Source organism: Eptesicus fuscus, chromosome 22 (assembly GCF_027574615.1).
Source record: "Eptesicus fuscus isolate TK198812 chromosome 22, DD_ASM_mEF_20220401, whole genome shotgun sequence".
Lineage (NCBI taxonomy): Eukaryota > Metazoa > Chordata > Mammalia > Chiroptera > Vespertilionidae > Eptesicus > Eptesicus fuscus.
Window position 1 is genome coordinate 17,983,905 of NC_072494.1, and position 16,819 is coordinate 18,000,723.

General features: G+C 44.4%; 1 protein-coding gene and 1 long non-coding RNA gene across 2 annotated transcripts in view; one reads left to right on the forward strand and one right to left on the reverse strand.

Moving 5' to 3' along the window:
- The window catches only part of LOC103289957 (flavin-containing monooxygenase 1), a 29,027-nt gene extending 18,760 nt beyond the window's left edge, over positions 1–10,267 (forward strand). Inside the window, exons 7-9 of the mRNA XM_008145841.3 lie at positions 6,282–6,637; positions 7,383–7,455; positions 9,931–10,267. Of these exons, the coding sequence (XP_008144063.2) occupies positions 6,282–6,637; positions 7,383–7,455; positions 9,931–10,267 (766 nt within the window). The remainder of the gene's footprint in view (positions 1–6,281; positions 6,638–7,382; positions 7,456–9,930) is intronic.
- Positions 1–16,819, reverse strand: part of LOC129147898 (uncharacterized) — a 50,858-nt gene that overhangs the window by 28,545 nt on the left and 5,494 nt on the right. The window lies entirely within an intron of this gene.

A 16,819-nucleotide genomic window follows, 5' to 3' on the forward strand; every position in this document is an offset into this window, starting at 1 on the left:
CCAACAGCCCATTTAGGCCTGATCCAGGTAGGATGGGACATCCCTCTCACAATCCAGGACTGCTGGCTCCCAACTGCTTGCCTGCTTGCCTTCCTGATTGCCCCTAACTGCTTCTGCCTGCCAGCCTGATCACCCCCTTACCACTCCCCTGAAAGCCTGATTGATGCCTAACTGCTCCCCTGCCAGCCTGATTGCCCCTAACTGCCCTCCCCTGAAGGCCTGGTCACCCCTAACTGCCCTCCCCTGAAGGCCTGGTCACCCCTAACTGCCCTCTCCTGCAGGCCTGGTCCCCCCAAACGGCTCTCCCCTACAAGCTTGGGTCCTCCCCAACTGCCCTTCCCTGCAGGCCTGGTCACCCCAACTTCCCTGCTCTGCCAGTCTGGTCTCCCCTAGCTGCCCTCCCCTGCAGGCTTGATCACCCCCAACTGCCCTCCCTTGCAAGCCTAGTCCTTCCCAACTGCCCTCCCCTGCTGGCCATCTTGTTGCGGCCATCTTGTGTCCACATGGGGGCAGCCATCTTGTGTGTTGGAGTGATGGTCAATTTGCATATTACTCTTTTATTAGATAGGATTATTGACCTCATTTCCTATGCTGTACTTTACAACCCTATAACTATTTTATGACTACCAATCTGTACTTCTCAATCACTTCACCTTTTTCACACAGTCACCATCAGCCCCCCACTCCCACCTCTAGCAACTATCAGTCTGTTCTCTCTATCTATGAATCTGTTTCTATTTTGTTTATTTTTTAGATTCCACATAAAAGTGAAATCATATGGTATTTGTCTTTCTCAGTCTGACTTATTACACTTATCATAATACCCTCTGGCTCTATCTATGCTGTCGCAAATGGTAAGATTTCATTCTTTTTATGGCCAAGTAATATTCCATTGTATATATGTACCACAGCTTTTTTTATCCAGCTGCAGCAATCAAACAAGAGTGATTTGTTTATGACTCTTTTTTTTTTAACACCCCTCAAGTTATTTTATTGATTTCAGAGAGAAAGGGAGAAGGAGAAAGAGATAGCAACATCAATTATGAGAGAGAAGCATTGATTGGCTGCCTCCTACAAGCCCCCTCCTGGGGATCCAGTCTGCAACCCGGGCATGTACCCTTTACTGGAATCAAACCCAGGACCCTTCAGTCCGCAGGCTGACACTCTATCCACTGAGCCAAACCAGCTAGGGCTGTCTATGACTCTTTTGACAAAAGCAACTTGCTTGCCTTGTTTCACTGGGTAGGAAAAATCAAATCTTATAGTTGCCCTTCACCATCTCTCTAATAGCAGTGCCTTCTTGACCTTGTCAAGATGACCTTGACTTCAGTCTGACCTGTCACTTGCAACCTATGACATATTGTATTATCAAGAACTAATGGTTTCAATTCCTTATTCGTTAGGTACAATGAGCTTCTATTACTCCCATCTGGGCCAGATTTAGCTCTGGCCCAGCATGGATCAGGTGGCATCCAAGCCACCATTGACATCATGTGATCCCCTTCCTGCTACATACATGTCTTTCCTCTTGCTCCCTTCATCCTTCTCTCACATATCTTCCTCTTCCCTCCCCTCTATTATCCCCATCTATTCTTTCCTTATCTCTTATCTACCACCCTCTTCTACCTCTGACCTCTGAGCCTCCCAGGGGTTTTGACTCTTTTCATCAGAACTTTTTCTACCATAAGCTTTACCTAGCCTAGGTGGTAGCCCATCTATCTATATAAAAGGCTAATATGCTAAGTGTCCCTCCGCCGGTCTGATCAATCGCTATGACCCACACTGCCCACCAAGGGGCAGATGCTGCCAAGCTGCAGTGACTTGGCAGTGGCGGTTCTCAGGTGACACATCCCAAAACCAGAGAGGAGGGAGCCTGATTCCTCGTGGGGCCATGCAAATTCCACTCTCTGCTGTGGGTTATGTTGTTGCTGGGGCACTGTTGGCTCCAAATCTGGTTTATTGCACACTTGCGTTTGCATTCAATGTGCATGAATTCATGCACTGGTCACTAATGGGACTATAAAGCATTTTATTTAATCCCATATCTTCCAGAAAATGTGAGAGGAGACTAAGGAATTATCATTCTTTAATTTACAATGTTCTTGCATATGTACTATTTCCTGTGCTCTTCATTCCACCCAATGAACTGATACAAAGTCATACCCTTGTATGACAGATAAATAAGGCCTAAAGGGACCAAATGACTTTCCCAAACCCTGTTAAATACAAGCAATACTTTGCCTTTTTTTATAGCCATATAATCTATAGGAACATTTTATTTTAAATTCAAAACCATTGTAATCAGCTGTTGGATCCCTATTTTTTCATTTATTTTTTTCATCACCATTTATCCCCTCTATGCCCTCTTCCACCTCCACCCATCCCCCTCAACCCACACTCAGCACACTGCTGTCCATGTCATGAGTTCTTTTTTTCTTTTTTGCTCAATCACTCCCCTCCCTCCCCCTCCAACACCCACCCCTCACTAGAGCTTTCTGCCTGCTCTCTATGAATCTGCCTCTATTTTGTTTGGTAGTTCAGATTGTTCATCATTATGATGCTGTCCCTTGCTGTGGATTCACCATAAGCCAAATATGGCTCAGCTCATTGAAAATCATCGTGTTTGTTTAGTGATTCCAAAGGCATAGCCAGAAAAGGAGAATTCTGCCCTCGTCCCTTTGAAGCGCGTGCACGTCTTCCTTGTGCAATTGCTTCCGGGGAGGCGAGAGCCTCTGGCAGCGTGGGCCAAGGTCGACTCCCCGGTCCTCCTCCTGCAGGCCTTCAGCGCTCAGCTGTCTCCAAATGGCAGCGAGGGCTGAAGCTGACTTTCAGCAAGCGCCGACCTCCTTCTCCTCAGGCTTCCAAACTCTAGTAAATGTAAGTCATTTTCCTGTCCTTCTGGGTCCCTCGTGAGCCCCCACAGAGGTAACTTTCCTGCCCCGAAACTGACCCCTCCGAAGGCGGCGGCGGGTGGGAGGAAGGCCCTGGCCCTGGGCCCCTCCAGAACAGTGTCAAACACACGCTTATGTGAGGAGCAGTGACTCCTGAGAGACAGCCGAGCGCTGAATGAGCAGCTTCTGACCACAAACAAGAGAAAGAGACGAAACGAACCCTCTGGAAGCTGCAGGCCTCCCCACCCGGAGGAACAGGCCGCGCGCGCCATGACGTCCCCTCCACGCGGACAGGGCGGCGGCAGCTCTACTGGGGGCTTTGGCCTACCTGTGGGTTCCCAGAGCACAGGCCCAGCTACGTGGCCTGGAGCCTTTGGCCTTCGAACAAAGGGGACAGGCGGCAACAGCAGGGTGTCGGCAGCCACCACGCGCCAAGCCCGTCCCGCAGGCTCCGCCCAGCGCCCAGTGCGCATGCCTGGCTCCGGAACTGCCTGCACCTGGAGCTGCACCTGGTGCTGCGCAGCCGCAGAGGGCCGTTCTCCACCCACCACCTTCAGAACAACAGACCTGACAGAAGGTCAGAGGCTGGGGAAGGGCAGCCTCCGGAAGCCCTGGCCGAGGAGCCAGTGAGCGCCATTCTTATATCCCCTCCACCTCCACAGGTACCACGGAGGCTCTCTTCAGGGCTTTGGCCTACCTGCGGGGTCACTTGAGCGTTCCCAGCTACACCACCTGGATTTGCCTGGAACAATAGGGCATCACCATGTGCACCTGCCGGCCGGTGCTCCAGGTGCAATACGTGCCTGACCAGCTTCAATCTGCTTCCCAAAACTACCCAGCACATCGAGCCCACGCAGAGGTCTCTTCTACACGGGACCACTATTGTGAACAACAAACAAGAGAGACGCTGTATACAGAAGGCTGGGGAGCTGTGGGAGCTCTCTTGGGGCTGCTGGAATTCTCCCAGGTTGGATGGGCTGCTGAGGGCCACGGTTTAAGTCCCCCTCCAGCTCCCTAAGGTGGCCCTGAGGCTCTGTCCAGGTGCTCTGGTCTGGCTGCAAGGTCTCTGTAAGGTGTTCCTGGACACAAGCCCATTTTGGATGGAACATAGGGAGCAAGCGGGATCAACAGGGCAGCACCACATGCACCTGGCTGGCCTCCCCATCTGGAGCCACGCTGGCTTAGTGGGACAGCACCCCAGATACCTTGGCAGCCACTCAGCTCCTACCAGCCTGCCAAAACCACCCAGCACGCACAGCCTGCACAGAGGCCACTTCCATATAAAACCACTTTTCCAAGACTGGAAGAAACAGATATTTTGTCTAATTCATATAAACAAGCATAGAAAGTCAACCAAAAGGAAAAGGCACAAGAATATCTCTCAAATGAAGAAACAAGAAAAATTCCCAGATAAAAACCCTAAGGAAACCAAGATAAATAATTTACCTGATAAAGAATTCAAAGAGCCCTAGCCGGTTTGGCTCAGTGAATAGAGTGTCATCCTGCGAACCAAAGGGTCCCGGGTTTGATTCTGGTCAAGGGCACATACCTTGGTTGCAGGCTCCTCCCTGGCCCGAGCCCTGGTTGGGGCATGTGCAGGAGGCAACAAATCTATGTGTTTCTCTCATCGATGTTTCTCTCTGTCTTTCCCTCTCTCTTCCACTCTCCCTAAAAATCGATGGGAAAATATCCTTGGGTAAAGATTAAAAAAAAAAAAAAAAAAGAATTCAAAGAAATGGTCATAAGTATGCTCACCAAACTGGAGAGTAAAATAGAGGAATTTAGGGAGAATTTCAACAGTTAGAAAGTATAAGAAAAATCAAGCTAACTTGAAGTATATATCTAAAATTAAAAACACATTAGAAGGAATCAACAGCATATTAACTAACACATAATTACAGATCAGCAACCTAGAACACAGACTAGTGGAAATCAGCCAATCAGAACAGCAGAAAGGAAAAAAAATTTTTTTAAATGAGGGTAGTTTAGGGATCTCTGGGATATCAAGTGCTCAAACAGTTGCATTATATGGATCTCAAAAGAAGAAGAAGAAAGAAAAAGGAACTGAAACTTAACTTGAAAAAATAATAGCTAAAAACTTTCCTAACCTGAAAAAACTAAAAAGTTTTTGCACAGTGAAAGAAACTATCAACAAAATGAAAAGACAACCTATACTGATGGGAGAAGACATTTGCAAATAATATATCCAATAAAGGATTACTATCTAAAATATATAAAGAACTCATACAGTTTAACACCCCAAAAATTTTAAAAATGGACAGAGGACCTGAATAGACATTTCTCCCAAGAAGACATAAAAATGGCCAACAGATACATGAAAAGATGCTCAATATCACTAATCATCAGGGAAATGCAAATTAAAACTACAATGAGATATCAACTGACATCTGTCAGAATGGCTATCATCAATAAATTAAATTACAAGTGCTGGCGAGGGTGTGGAGAAAAGGGAACCCTCATGCATTGTTGGGATTGTAAATTAGTTCAGCCACTAATGAAAACACTATAAGCATCCTCATAAAGTTAAAAATAGAGCTGCCGGGGGATAATGGGGAAATAAGGACACATATGTAATACCTTAATCAATAAAGAAATTTTTTAAAAAATAGAGCTGCCATACAATCCAGCAATTCCACTTCTGGGGATTTATCCGAAGAAAACAAAAACATGAATTTAAAAATATATATGCACCCATATGTTCATTGCAGCATTACTAGTAATAGCCAACATATGGAAGCAACCTAAATGTGTATGGATAGATAAATAGATAAAGAGGATGTGGTATGGTCATATTCAGCAATAAAAGGAATGAAATCCTGCCATTTGTGACAACATGAATAGACCTAGAGGATAGTATGCTAAGTGAAATAAGTCAGAGAAAGACAAATACCATATTATATCACTTCTAGGTGGAATCTAAAATAACAAATTAAGTAAATAAACAAGACAAAACAAACAAACAAACTCATAGATATAGAGAACAAGCTGATGGTTGCCAAAGGGAAGGATGGGTAGGAAAAGTGGGGGAGCCCAAGTTTCATGATGAGGATGTGTCCGTGCAGGTTCATTGATTATAACAAATGCACCACTCTGGTGGGGGATCTCAATGGGGGAGGCTTTGTGTGAGGAGGGGCAAAGGGTATATGGTAAATCTCTGTACTTTCAACTTAATTTTGCTGTGAACCTAAAACTGCAATAAGTTATAAAGTCTATTTTTTTAAATGTTTTAAGCTCAGGAAGAATTTTAAAAGACTGGCACCTCCTGCTTAGCCAGGAGCAGGGTCCCAGAATGAAGACAGGAAGGGAGGAGGCAGGAGGGCTGCTGTATCGTTCCCTGGCAGATATATCTCTCCTGTGTTTTTTGTTCAGGACGCAGATGAAAGAGCCTGTGATAAATGACGAGCTCCCAGGCCGTATCATCACTGGGAAAGTGCTCATCAAGCCAAGCATAAAGGAGGTGAAGAAAAACTCTGTCATATTTAACTACACCCCAAAGGAACAGCCCATTGACATCATTGTCTTTGCCACTGGATACACCTTTGCTTTCCCCTTTCTTGATGAAACTGTAGTGAAAGTCGAAGATGGCCAGGCATCGCTGTACAAGTACATCTTCCCTGCACATCTGGAAAAGCCAACCCTGGCTGTCATTGGCCTCATCAAACCCTTAGGCTCCATGATACCCACAGGAGAAACTCAAGCTCGATGGGCTGTTCAAGTCCTGAAAGGTAAGTGCGTGAGAAACAGCAGGGCAGGTGTGTTCAGTTTGCCATGTTATATTGGATACTGGAAATTTCTAGACCCTCCCTCACTCCTATCCAAAGCAACAGAATCTTTTTTTAAAATATATTTTAATTGATTTCAGAGAAGAAGGGAAAGGGGGAGAGAAATAGAAATATCAATGATGAGAGAGAATCATTGATTGGTTGCCTCCTGCACACCCCCTACAGGGGATTGAGCCCACAACCCGGGCATATGCCCTTGGCCGGAATTGAACCTAGGACCTTTCAGTCCCCAGGCCGACACTCTATCCATTGAGCCAAACCAGCTATGGCCAAAGCAACCGAATCTTTAAAAGCAGAATGTATTCTATTATTTGCTGAATTACACTACCATAATGAACCTGTGCCATTATCAGCACAAAAGATAAGCCAGAGCTCAAAAAAGTCAGTTAGGTTGACTGAATGGACTACTTCAATTAAAATTTAAGAGTTCAACCAATTCAATGACAAAGTTCAGGCAAACCAGATGTGAGGTTCTCTCATATCAAGTAAGTAGCAAGATGACCAGATGCTGATCTCTTGGGCCAGGAACATACCAACCACCAGGCCAATTAGGCTGCTAGCACATTTGCCAGAAGAGCCAACCAGTAGCTGGGTACTAATAATAAATGCTGAGCAGTGGGAAAGCATCTTTACCCACTAAGCAAGCACCTAAACCTAAAGTTAAATTGCATTTTTGTTTGTTTTACAGGTGTGAATAAGTTGCCACCTCGAAGTGTCATGATAGAAGAAGTTAATGCCAGGAAAGAGAACAGGCCCAGTGGGTAAGTTAACGACTTTTGTGCCCTTTTTGAATTATAACTGAAATTGGCAAAAACCAAAACAAAGAGAGGTGAGGGTTACACTAGAGAAAAAAGAAGCGCCCAAGACTTAGAGGAAAAAACAAGACTGTTTAAGAAGAGGGGAGGGAAAGGGAAATTGAGACGTTTTAATGTCCCAAAATCATCACTTCAAACTATGGTCATCTTGCACCACATGGAGTTTGGATTCTAAATTAAACATCGTAAACACTCCTCTACCAGATACATTATTCCATACCTTCTCCATAATCAGAAGGCAAACAGGTTTGTCCACTCGACACTAGAAGGGTCTGCTCATGTATTCATTCAACAAATCTGTATTCAGTTGTCTTATTTCATTCAGACCCAATCTAGAGCAAGTCTGCAAATTAATGGCCTGGTGGCCAAATCTACCAACCACTTGTTTTATTCTTTTACATTTTTTTAAATATATTTTATTGATTTTTTACAGAGAGAAAGGGAGAGGGATAAAGAGTTAGAAACATCGATGAGAGAGAAACATCGATCAGCTGCCTCCTGCACACCTCCTACTGGGTATGTGCCCGCAACCAAAGTACATGCCCTTGACTGGAATCGAACCAGGGACCCTTCAGTCCGCAGGCCGTCGCTCTATCCACTGAACCAAACCGGTCAGGGCTATTCTTTTACATGTTTAAATGGCTGGGGGGAAAAGGAAAATGAAAGTATTTTGTGATATGTGAAAATTATATGAAATTCAGTGGCCATAACGTTTTATTAGAACATAGCCTCACTCATTAATTTACTTACTGCCTATGGCTGCTTTCAAGTTATAACAGCAGAGTTGAGGAGTTGCAATAGAGACCATAATATAGCCCATGAAGCCTCAAATACTGACCCTCCAGCCTTTTGCAGAATAAGTTTGTTGACACCTTCCCTAGAGGAGAGGTTTCCTCTTTGTCTATCATTCAAGGGCCAAAGAGAATAGAAGGGAGGTGGCAGTAAAGAAGGTGGTCTTGGGCTCCCTCTCGCACTCCTAATCCAACGCAAACATCTCTGTTTTTATCTGTTTTACTGTTTAGGGCTTTGATGTAAAATTTCACTTAAAAAAAAAAAAAAAAGAGGTTTCTAAGGACAAAAAGAAGTTTTAAAATCAATGCATTTAAGAAACATATTGCCCTGGCCGGTTTTGCTCAGTGGATGGAGCGTGGGCTTGCGGACTGAAGGGTCCCAGGTTCGATTCCGGTCAAGGGCATGTACCTTGGTTGAGGGCACATCCCCAGTAAGAGGTGTGCAGGAGGCAGCTGATCGATGTTTCTCTCTCATCTATGTTTCTAACTCTCTATACCTCTCTCTTCCTCTCTGTAAAAAATCAATAAAATATATTTTAAAAATATAAAGAAACATATCACTTCTCTCATTCATATATACTTCAAAATTCAAGTATTGACCTATTTGCATGGTACATCCTGAACCCAGAATATGATTTGATCTCCATTATGGAATTCTCATATAACATAGACCATTAATTAGAGCTACAAAGTGTAAAAGCTTCTTATCACATAGTTCAGTCAATGATTGTAGGGACTAATACCAGCATTACAGGGAAATTCCACCCTATTGATTTTTGTGGCTTTTTATATTATACACTAGAGGCCCGGTGTACGAAATTCGTGCATGGAGGGGGGTGTCCCTCAGCCCAGCCTGCACCCTCTCCAATCTGGGACCCCTCGAGGGATGTCCGACTGCCCGTTTAGGCCCGATCCCAGTGGGATCGGGCCTAAACGGGCAGTCGGACATCCCTCTCACAATCCAGGACTGCTGGCTCCCAACTGCTCGCATGCCTGCCTTCCTGATTGCCCCTAACCGCTTCTGCCTGCCAGCCTGATCACCCCCTAACCACTGCCCTGCCAGCCTGATTGATGCCTAACAGCTCCCCTGCCAGCCTGTTTGCCCCCAACTTTCCTCCTCTGCTGGCCTGGTCACCCCTAACTGCCCTCCCCTGCAGGGTTGATCGCCTCCAACTGCCCTCCCTTGCAGGCCTGGTCCCTCCCAACTGCCCTTCCCTGCTGGCCATCTTGTAGTGGCCATCTTGTGTCCACATGGGGGCAGCCATATTGTGTGTTGGAGTGATGGTCAATCTGCATATTACTCTTTTATTAGATAGGATACCTAGCAATAATTGAGTTTTTGAAAGACTTAGGAATAGTAAAATACTTTTTTTCCTAGACATTGCTAATCATTTGGCAAAAGAACTAAGCTAATAATAGAGGCATTGTGAGTATTTGAAGCACCATATGTATACAGTATCTTTTCGGTGAGACCATTAGATAAACAGCTATGGGCATGGAGGGAAGAACCCAGAAACCATTCCAAATTGTGCAGCCTCATTGTTAACTTTTGGCACTTTTACTTGTTCTAAGATTATGATTATTTTATCTTTCTGTCTTCCCCTTGCTCCCCAATCTTCCTTTTATAAAGGTTTGGCTTTTGTTACTGCAAAGCTTTACAATCAGATTATATCACATACATTGATGAACTTCTGATGGATATCAATGCAAAACCCAACCTGTTCTCTATGCTCCTGACGGATCCACGTCTGGCTTTGGCCATCTTCTTTGGCCCATGCACACCGTACCAGTTCCGCTTGACTGGCCCAGGGAAATGGAAAGGAGCCAGAAATGCCATCTTGAACCAGTGGGACCGAACATTCAAGGCCACCCGAACTCGCACTGTTCAAGAATCCCCATTTCCCGTTGCAATCTTACTCACTCTCTTTCTGGTTTTGCTTGTGGCTGTTTTTCTGATTTTACTATAAATAAAAGATTATCTAAATGGCTTGTCAGATGCACAGAGTAGATTCCCCTGCCTGCCTTTGAATCTGAGAAACACTAGTGATGGTAGCTGGGTTTCTTGCTGTAAAAAGCTCTGTCTTCATAAGCAAGACTGAACAACACAATCCAAAAAATTAGAAAAGTTGTTCAAGTAAATGTCAGTTGATTTGTCCAAGGTATCAGAGCTAATAGGTGGGTAAGTCAGGACATAGGTCTCCAGAACATACATTCAGGCCTCTCGATTCCACCATTGAAGGCTGTGGTTTCTAATGTTGAAATGACTTCAGAAGTCTTAATATATTCTTATTAAACATACATATTAAGAATATATTTTTATTGACTTCAGAGAGAGGAAAGGAATTGAACCTGGGACCCTTCAGTCCAACATTCTATCCATTGAGCCAAACCAGCTAGGGCAATAAAAATATTTTTTAAAAGAGTGATATCATAAAAGTCATAAGGATATTTCTATGTCTCTCTTTTTATGCCCTAGAGTGTGTATGGATGTGTCTTGAATTTGGTGGGTCTTTCCCCTTATGTACACCACTATGTTTCTGAGTCTCCACATGAATTTTTTTCCCCTGCTTATACCCCCTCTTCTTCTCTGATGATGACCGTGCTAGACCTATTCTATGGCCAGAGTGTAGAACCGATTCAATAGAAAGAAAGGGTTCTCATTCCTATTTTTGAAAACATTCTATAAACCATACTGGGAAACAGTATTAGGTTTTGTTCCTTTTAAAAAAAAAATAATTCATTTAGTTAGATCCCAGAAATCTAGCAAAAGAGGAAATATATTAAACACTGGTTTTTGCACATAAAAAACACTGATTTTTGCACATATCCTTTAAACCAGGGCTTCTGAGACATTTCATCTCCCAGAGTAATTTGACATTTTCAGAGATTCTTTTTAGTGTATACAAATAGTATCCCTTTGCTGAGCCAGCTTTATGTAACATATCTATCTTTTTACATTTCAATGCTCTGGATCTTTCAACGTGTCCCACTGGGAGGTCATGGGGGATACTTAGAGAACTGAGCCCCATAACAAAGGTCTAATACTTAATAGCTGTGTGAGCCTGATTAAATCATTGACTTTGCCTAAGCTTCAGTTTTCCTTGCTATAACAGAGGAGTTACAATACATCCTATGTGATAAGGGTATTGTAAAGATTAAATGGTGTGATCTACATACAATGCTTAACCTAAGTCCTGGTAAGTGTTTACTGATAGCTATCATTGTTATGTTAACCTCAGCGGGATGCATGTCTTATTGCTTGTTTTATTTTTTCTGAGCCATAGATCTAGCTCCTCATTGGACATTTCCAACAGTATATGTCATTGGCTTCTCAAATGCAATATGTACAAAATTAACCTCATTATCATCCCCAATAGTACCCCCTACTCACTCCCTGATACCATCCTCCTTATTCTCTGTAGGGGGGAAAAATGTATATCTCAATAATTAACTATACACAATTAAAAAATAAATGGCACTCTGATCACTTTTAAGTCACCAAAAAATTTTCATTTTCATAACTAAAATGTCCCATCTTGTGCAATCATCAAAACTTGCAACTGCATATAATGGTGATGCTTCTCCCTCCCGCAACTGGCACCTGCTTGAGCGGCACCAATTAAGTCAGACAAAGACAAATACTGTATGATCTCACTTCTATGTGCAATCTAAAAAACAAAAATGAATAAACAAACAAAAAAACAGACACAGACCCATAGATATAAAGAACAAGCTGATGATTACCAAAGGGGAGGGAAATGAGGTATTGGAACAAAAAATAATAATAAAACAAAGAAATGTGGACAATTTATGGAAATTTATGGAGAGTCAGTATTCGAATTATTTTTTGAGATAAATCAGAAGAATTCAAAGAAGCTGGACCATGTGGAGGTTTGCTTCCATGTGCTACTTCTCTCTCAACTCTCACAGAAATGCTTTGCTCACTGCTCAGGGCTGCACAAGCTTGAGTAATATTAATACATTACTAGTTCTGCAGGCAAGTTTGAGAGATCCCACGGGAAATGCAGAAACATTAGCAAATGGCTCCCCCTGCTGACCCAGTTTTTAAGAAGCTTTTTTTAAAAAAATAACCCTTAGTAACTTCTATGTACAACATTGACTGGTCTAGCTCACCGTGTGTTAATTAATCCTATGTTAATAGGAAGAAACCCCCCACCCCCACCCCATGGCTTTCTCCATTTCATTAAATGTGTTGTGTGCTTCTGTTTCTCAGTGGGGGACACAAGGGTTTCAAATGGGTGGATTGGACTTGTAACTCCCTTGCTACCTACTTCAGAGGACCAAAGATACTTAAATGGGAGGGGAAAAAACTAAAGCATGTCTTCCCTGCAATCCAACTCACACTCCAGCTTTCTTATCATTTTTTTCTTTCTTTTTTTTTTTTTTCTTTTTTTGAGAGACAGACAGGGAGAGAGAGAAAGAAAAAAAAAATCGATTTGTTGTTCCATTTACTTATGCATTCACTGGTTGATTCTTGTATGTACCCTGACCTCGGATCAAACCCAAAACCTTGGCATATTGGGACAATGTTCTAATCAACTAAGCTACACAGCCAGGGCCAGCTCTTTTATCTGTTTTACGTATTGGAATACCCACTTAATTTTATTAGGGAAAATGGCACCCTACTAAATATTTGGAAGTCACTCATTCCTACTCTTAATAGAAAAGGATTCAATGTATAAATGTTCAACTCCATCATCTCAGTAACTCTCGTCGCTGGTTCTGCGTATAATGGAGATGCCCAATGGGTATAGCTGATATTCAAGCCTGAGCTCCTACAAGACTATGGGGTTCTCCCAAAGAGAGCGCTGGGTGATGCAGAACACTGAATTTCTGCAGTAAATTTAGCAGGAGGACATTCTTTCTCATAATGTTGTTCTATGTGTTAACTGATGGCAGAAGTCACTAAAAGCAATTCTAGCCTGGCCAGTGTGCCTCAGTGGTTGAGCATCGAACCAGGTACCCAGAAGTCACTGGTTCAATTCCCAGTCAGGGCACATGCCCAGGTTGGGTGCTTGAGCCTCAGTAGGGGGCATGCAGGAGTCAGCCTATCAATGATTCTCTCTCATCATTGATGTTTCTATCTCTCTCTCCCTCTCCCTTCTTCTCTGACATCAATAAAAATATATTTAAATAAACATAAATAAATAAACATTTTTTAAAGCAATTCTCAGAGGGACCAAAATAGCCCAATACAAGCAAGCAGGTACCTGATGTTCTAGAAGGATTACATACCCTTTAGAAATCTTCTCTGAATGCTTTGGGCAAGAGTGCAGCTCCCTAAAGATATGTGATTAAGGGAGTGTCTGCACTTTGACCATCAATTCTGCCGATGTGTATACAAGCATTCAGACAACTATGAGAACCCAGACTTCTATACCATAGAGCTTGCCTGCAATTACGTGAGCCTGAAAATGTCTCTGAGCTCATGTTATCATTCGCCTAACTGGTAAAAAGAAGAAAAAAATCCAAAGAAGTCTCTTCATTTCATTTTAGCAGCGCACATTGTAGTGAACCCCTCAAGGTATCCTAACTGCAATGTGTAATACTGGGTAATTAAATTAATTGACCTGTTAAGATAAAATGTTGGAGGATACCTCCTGAAAATGAGTCTATAAATAGGTGTGCTTCCTATCCTTTTAGAGCTTACCTTTCAGCGGAAAGATGGAAATTAAAAAAATCATCACAAAATAAATATGTAATTACAGATTGTGACAAATGCTTTAAACTAAAGGGACAGTCCTGGGAGAGAGAATGACAGAATAACCTGATTTAAACTGTGAAGGGATGTGTTAAGGAAGCTCTCTCAGGAAGTAACATTTAAACTGAGATGTAAAGGATTAGTAAAAAAAAAAAAAGTGAAGGATTAAGGGTATTTCAGGCAAAGAACCACAGGTAAAAAGGCCCTGAGCAAAAGAGAGTACAGTGCATTGCTGGGCATAGGTCTGCTGGCAATTGGTGAGCAAGGAGATTGATAGGGGAGAACTCGGAAGGATCAAAGCCAAACAAACTGAATAAATCAAGACCTTATAGGCCATGGGAAATATGTGTGCATTTCCCTAAGGAAAATGTTGTAAACAAAAAGTACTGCAAAGGAATTTTTTAACAGCCGTATTGAGATACTAGAGGCCCAGTGCACAGGTAGGGTCCTGCTGGCCCAGCCCCAATCGGGGTGGATTGGGGCTGGGCCTGTCAGGAGGAGGAGATAGCAGGAGGTTGGCCAGCCTGCCCCAATCGGGGCCCAATTGAGGCCCGATCAGGGCTGGGCCAACTGGGGGGCCACAGGTGATTGGCTGGCAGGCCCCGCCCCCAATTGGGGTGGGGGGTGCTGATCAGGGGGCCAGTGGCCTGGGGGAGGGGCCATGGGTGGTTGGCCAGCCCTGCCCCTGATGGGGTGGGGGGTGATCAGGGGCAGGGCCAGCTGGGGGAAAGGGCTGCAGGAGGTTGGCCGGCCAGCCCCGCCCCCTATTGGGGTGGGGGGTGCAATCAGAGATGGGGCAGGCTGAGGGGAGGGGCTGTGGACTGATCAAGGTGGGGCAGGCCCACTGGGGGCAGAGCTAACTGAGGGGAAGGGCAGAGGGTGGTTTGGCCAGCCGCCCCGCCCTCAATCAGAGTGGGAGAGGCCTATCAGGGGTGGGGCGACTGGGGGAGGGGCCGGGGGAGGTTGACCAGCCCCACTCCCCCACCCCATTGGGCCCATTAGCTGGCAGCAGTGGGCATCATTGCGACTGGTCATTCCAGTCGTTAAGGCATTTGGATCGCTGGCTTTTTATATATATAGATAATTGACCTACCACCCAATTTACCCAGTGTAAGCCTGCAGTTTGATGAGTTTTAATAAATTTACACACACATTGGATTTGGTCCTATATACAGGGTGTTACAATAAAATGTATACACATTTTGAATAATTATTAATTCCAATGGATTAAATCTGAAAACAACATCAATTGAGCTATCAAAAAATGTAGTGTATACATTTTTTTGGGACACCCTATATTATAATTGGGTGCAGAACCTTTATTAACTTTTTAAGTGCATGGGCCATTTATATTTCTTCCTTTGTGATTTCATAATTCCTATTGTTTGGCTTTTTATTGTTAACTAGAGGCCCAGTGCACGAAATTCATGCATGGAGGGTGGTGTCCCTCAGCCCAGCCTCACCCTCTCCAATCTGGGACCCCTCAAGGGATGTCCGACTGCCCGTTTATGCCCAATCCAGGTAGGATCGGGCCTAAACAGGCAGTCGGACATCCCTCTCACAATCCAGGACTGCTGGCTCCCAACTGCTTGCCTGCTTGCCTTCCTGATTGCCCCTAACCACTTCTGCCTGCCAGTCTGATCACCCCAAACCACTCCCCTGACAGCCTGATTGATGCCTAACTGCTCCCCTGCCAGCCTGATTGCCCCTAACTGCCCTCCCCTGCAGGCCTGGTCACCCCTAACTGCCCTTCCCTGCTGGCCTGGTCACCCCTAACTGCCCTCCCCTGCAGGCCTGGTCCTCCCCAACTGCTCTCCCCTGAAGGCCATCTTGTCACGGCCATCTTGTGTCCACATGGAGGCAGCCATCTTTGACCATATGGGGGCAGCCATCTTGTGTGTTGGAGTGATGGTCAATTTGCAAATTACTCTTTTATTAGATAGGATAGAGGCCTGGTGCACTGGTGGGGGCCAGCTGGTTTTCCCTGAAGGGTGTCCCAGATCAGGGTGGGGGTTCCCTTGGGGTGTGGGGCGGCCTGAGCAAGGGGCCTGTGATGGTTTGCAGGCCGGCCACGCCCCCCGGCGACCCAAGTGGAGGCCCTGGTATCTGGGGTTTATTTATCTTCTATAATTGAAACTTTGTAGCCTTGAGAGGAGCCAAGCCTCCTGCTCACTCTGTGGCTGCAGCCATTTCTGTTGGGATTTATTTATCTTCTATAATTGAAACTTTGTAGTCTTGAGTGTAGGCCTGGGCTGGCCAGGGCAGCAGGGAAGCTTGGCTTCCTCCATTGCCAGGGAAACCTAAGCCTCCTGCTTATTGCAGCTCCATGGCTGCAGCCATCTTGGTTAATTTGCATACTCACTCCTGATTGGCTGGTGGGTGTGGCTTGTGGGTGTAGCAGAGTTACAGTCAATTTGCATATTACTCTTTTATTAGATAGGATGATTAAGGAGGTTCTGTTTGTTTTACAAATATTAACCCTTTGTGTGTTACATGTTTCACATATTTTCTCCCAGTCTGTCTGTCTCTTATCTTTTATTTTGTTTATGGTAACTTTCATCATGAAAACACTTTTTAAAATATATTTCTTTATTAATTTCAGAGAGGAAGGGAGGAGAGAGAGAGAGAAACATCAATGATGAGAGAGAATCATTGATCGGCTGCCTCCTGCATGCACCCCACTGGGGATCAAGCCCACAACCCAGGCATGTGCCCTTGGCTGGAATCGAACCCGGGACCCTTCAGTCTGCATGCTGACACTTTATCCACTGAGCCAAGCAAGCTAGGGCATGAAAAT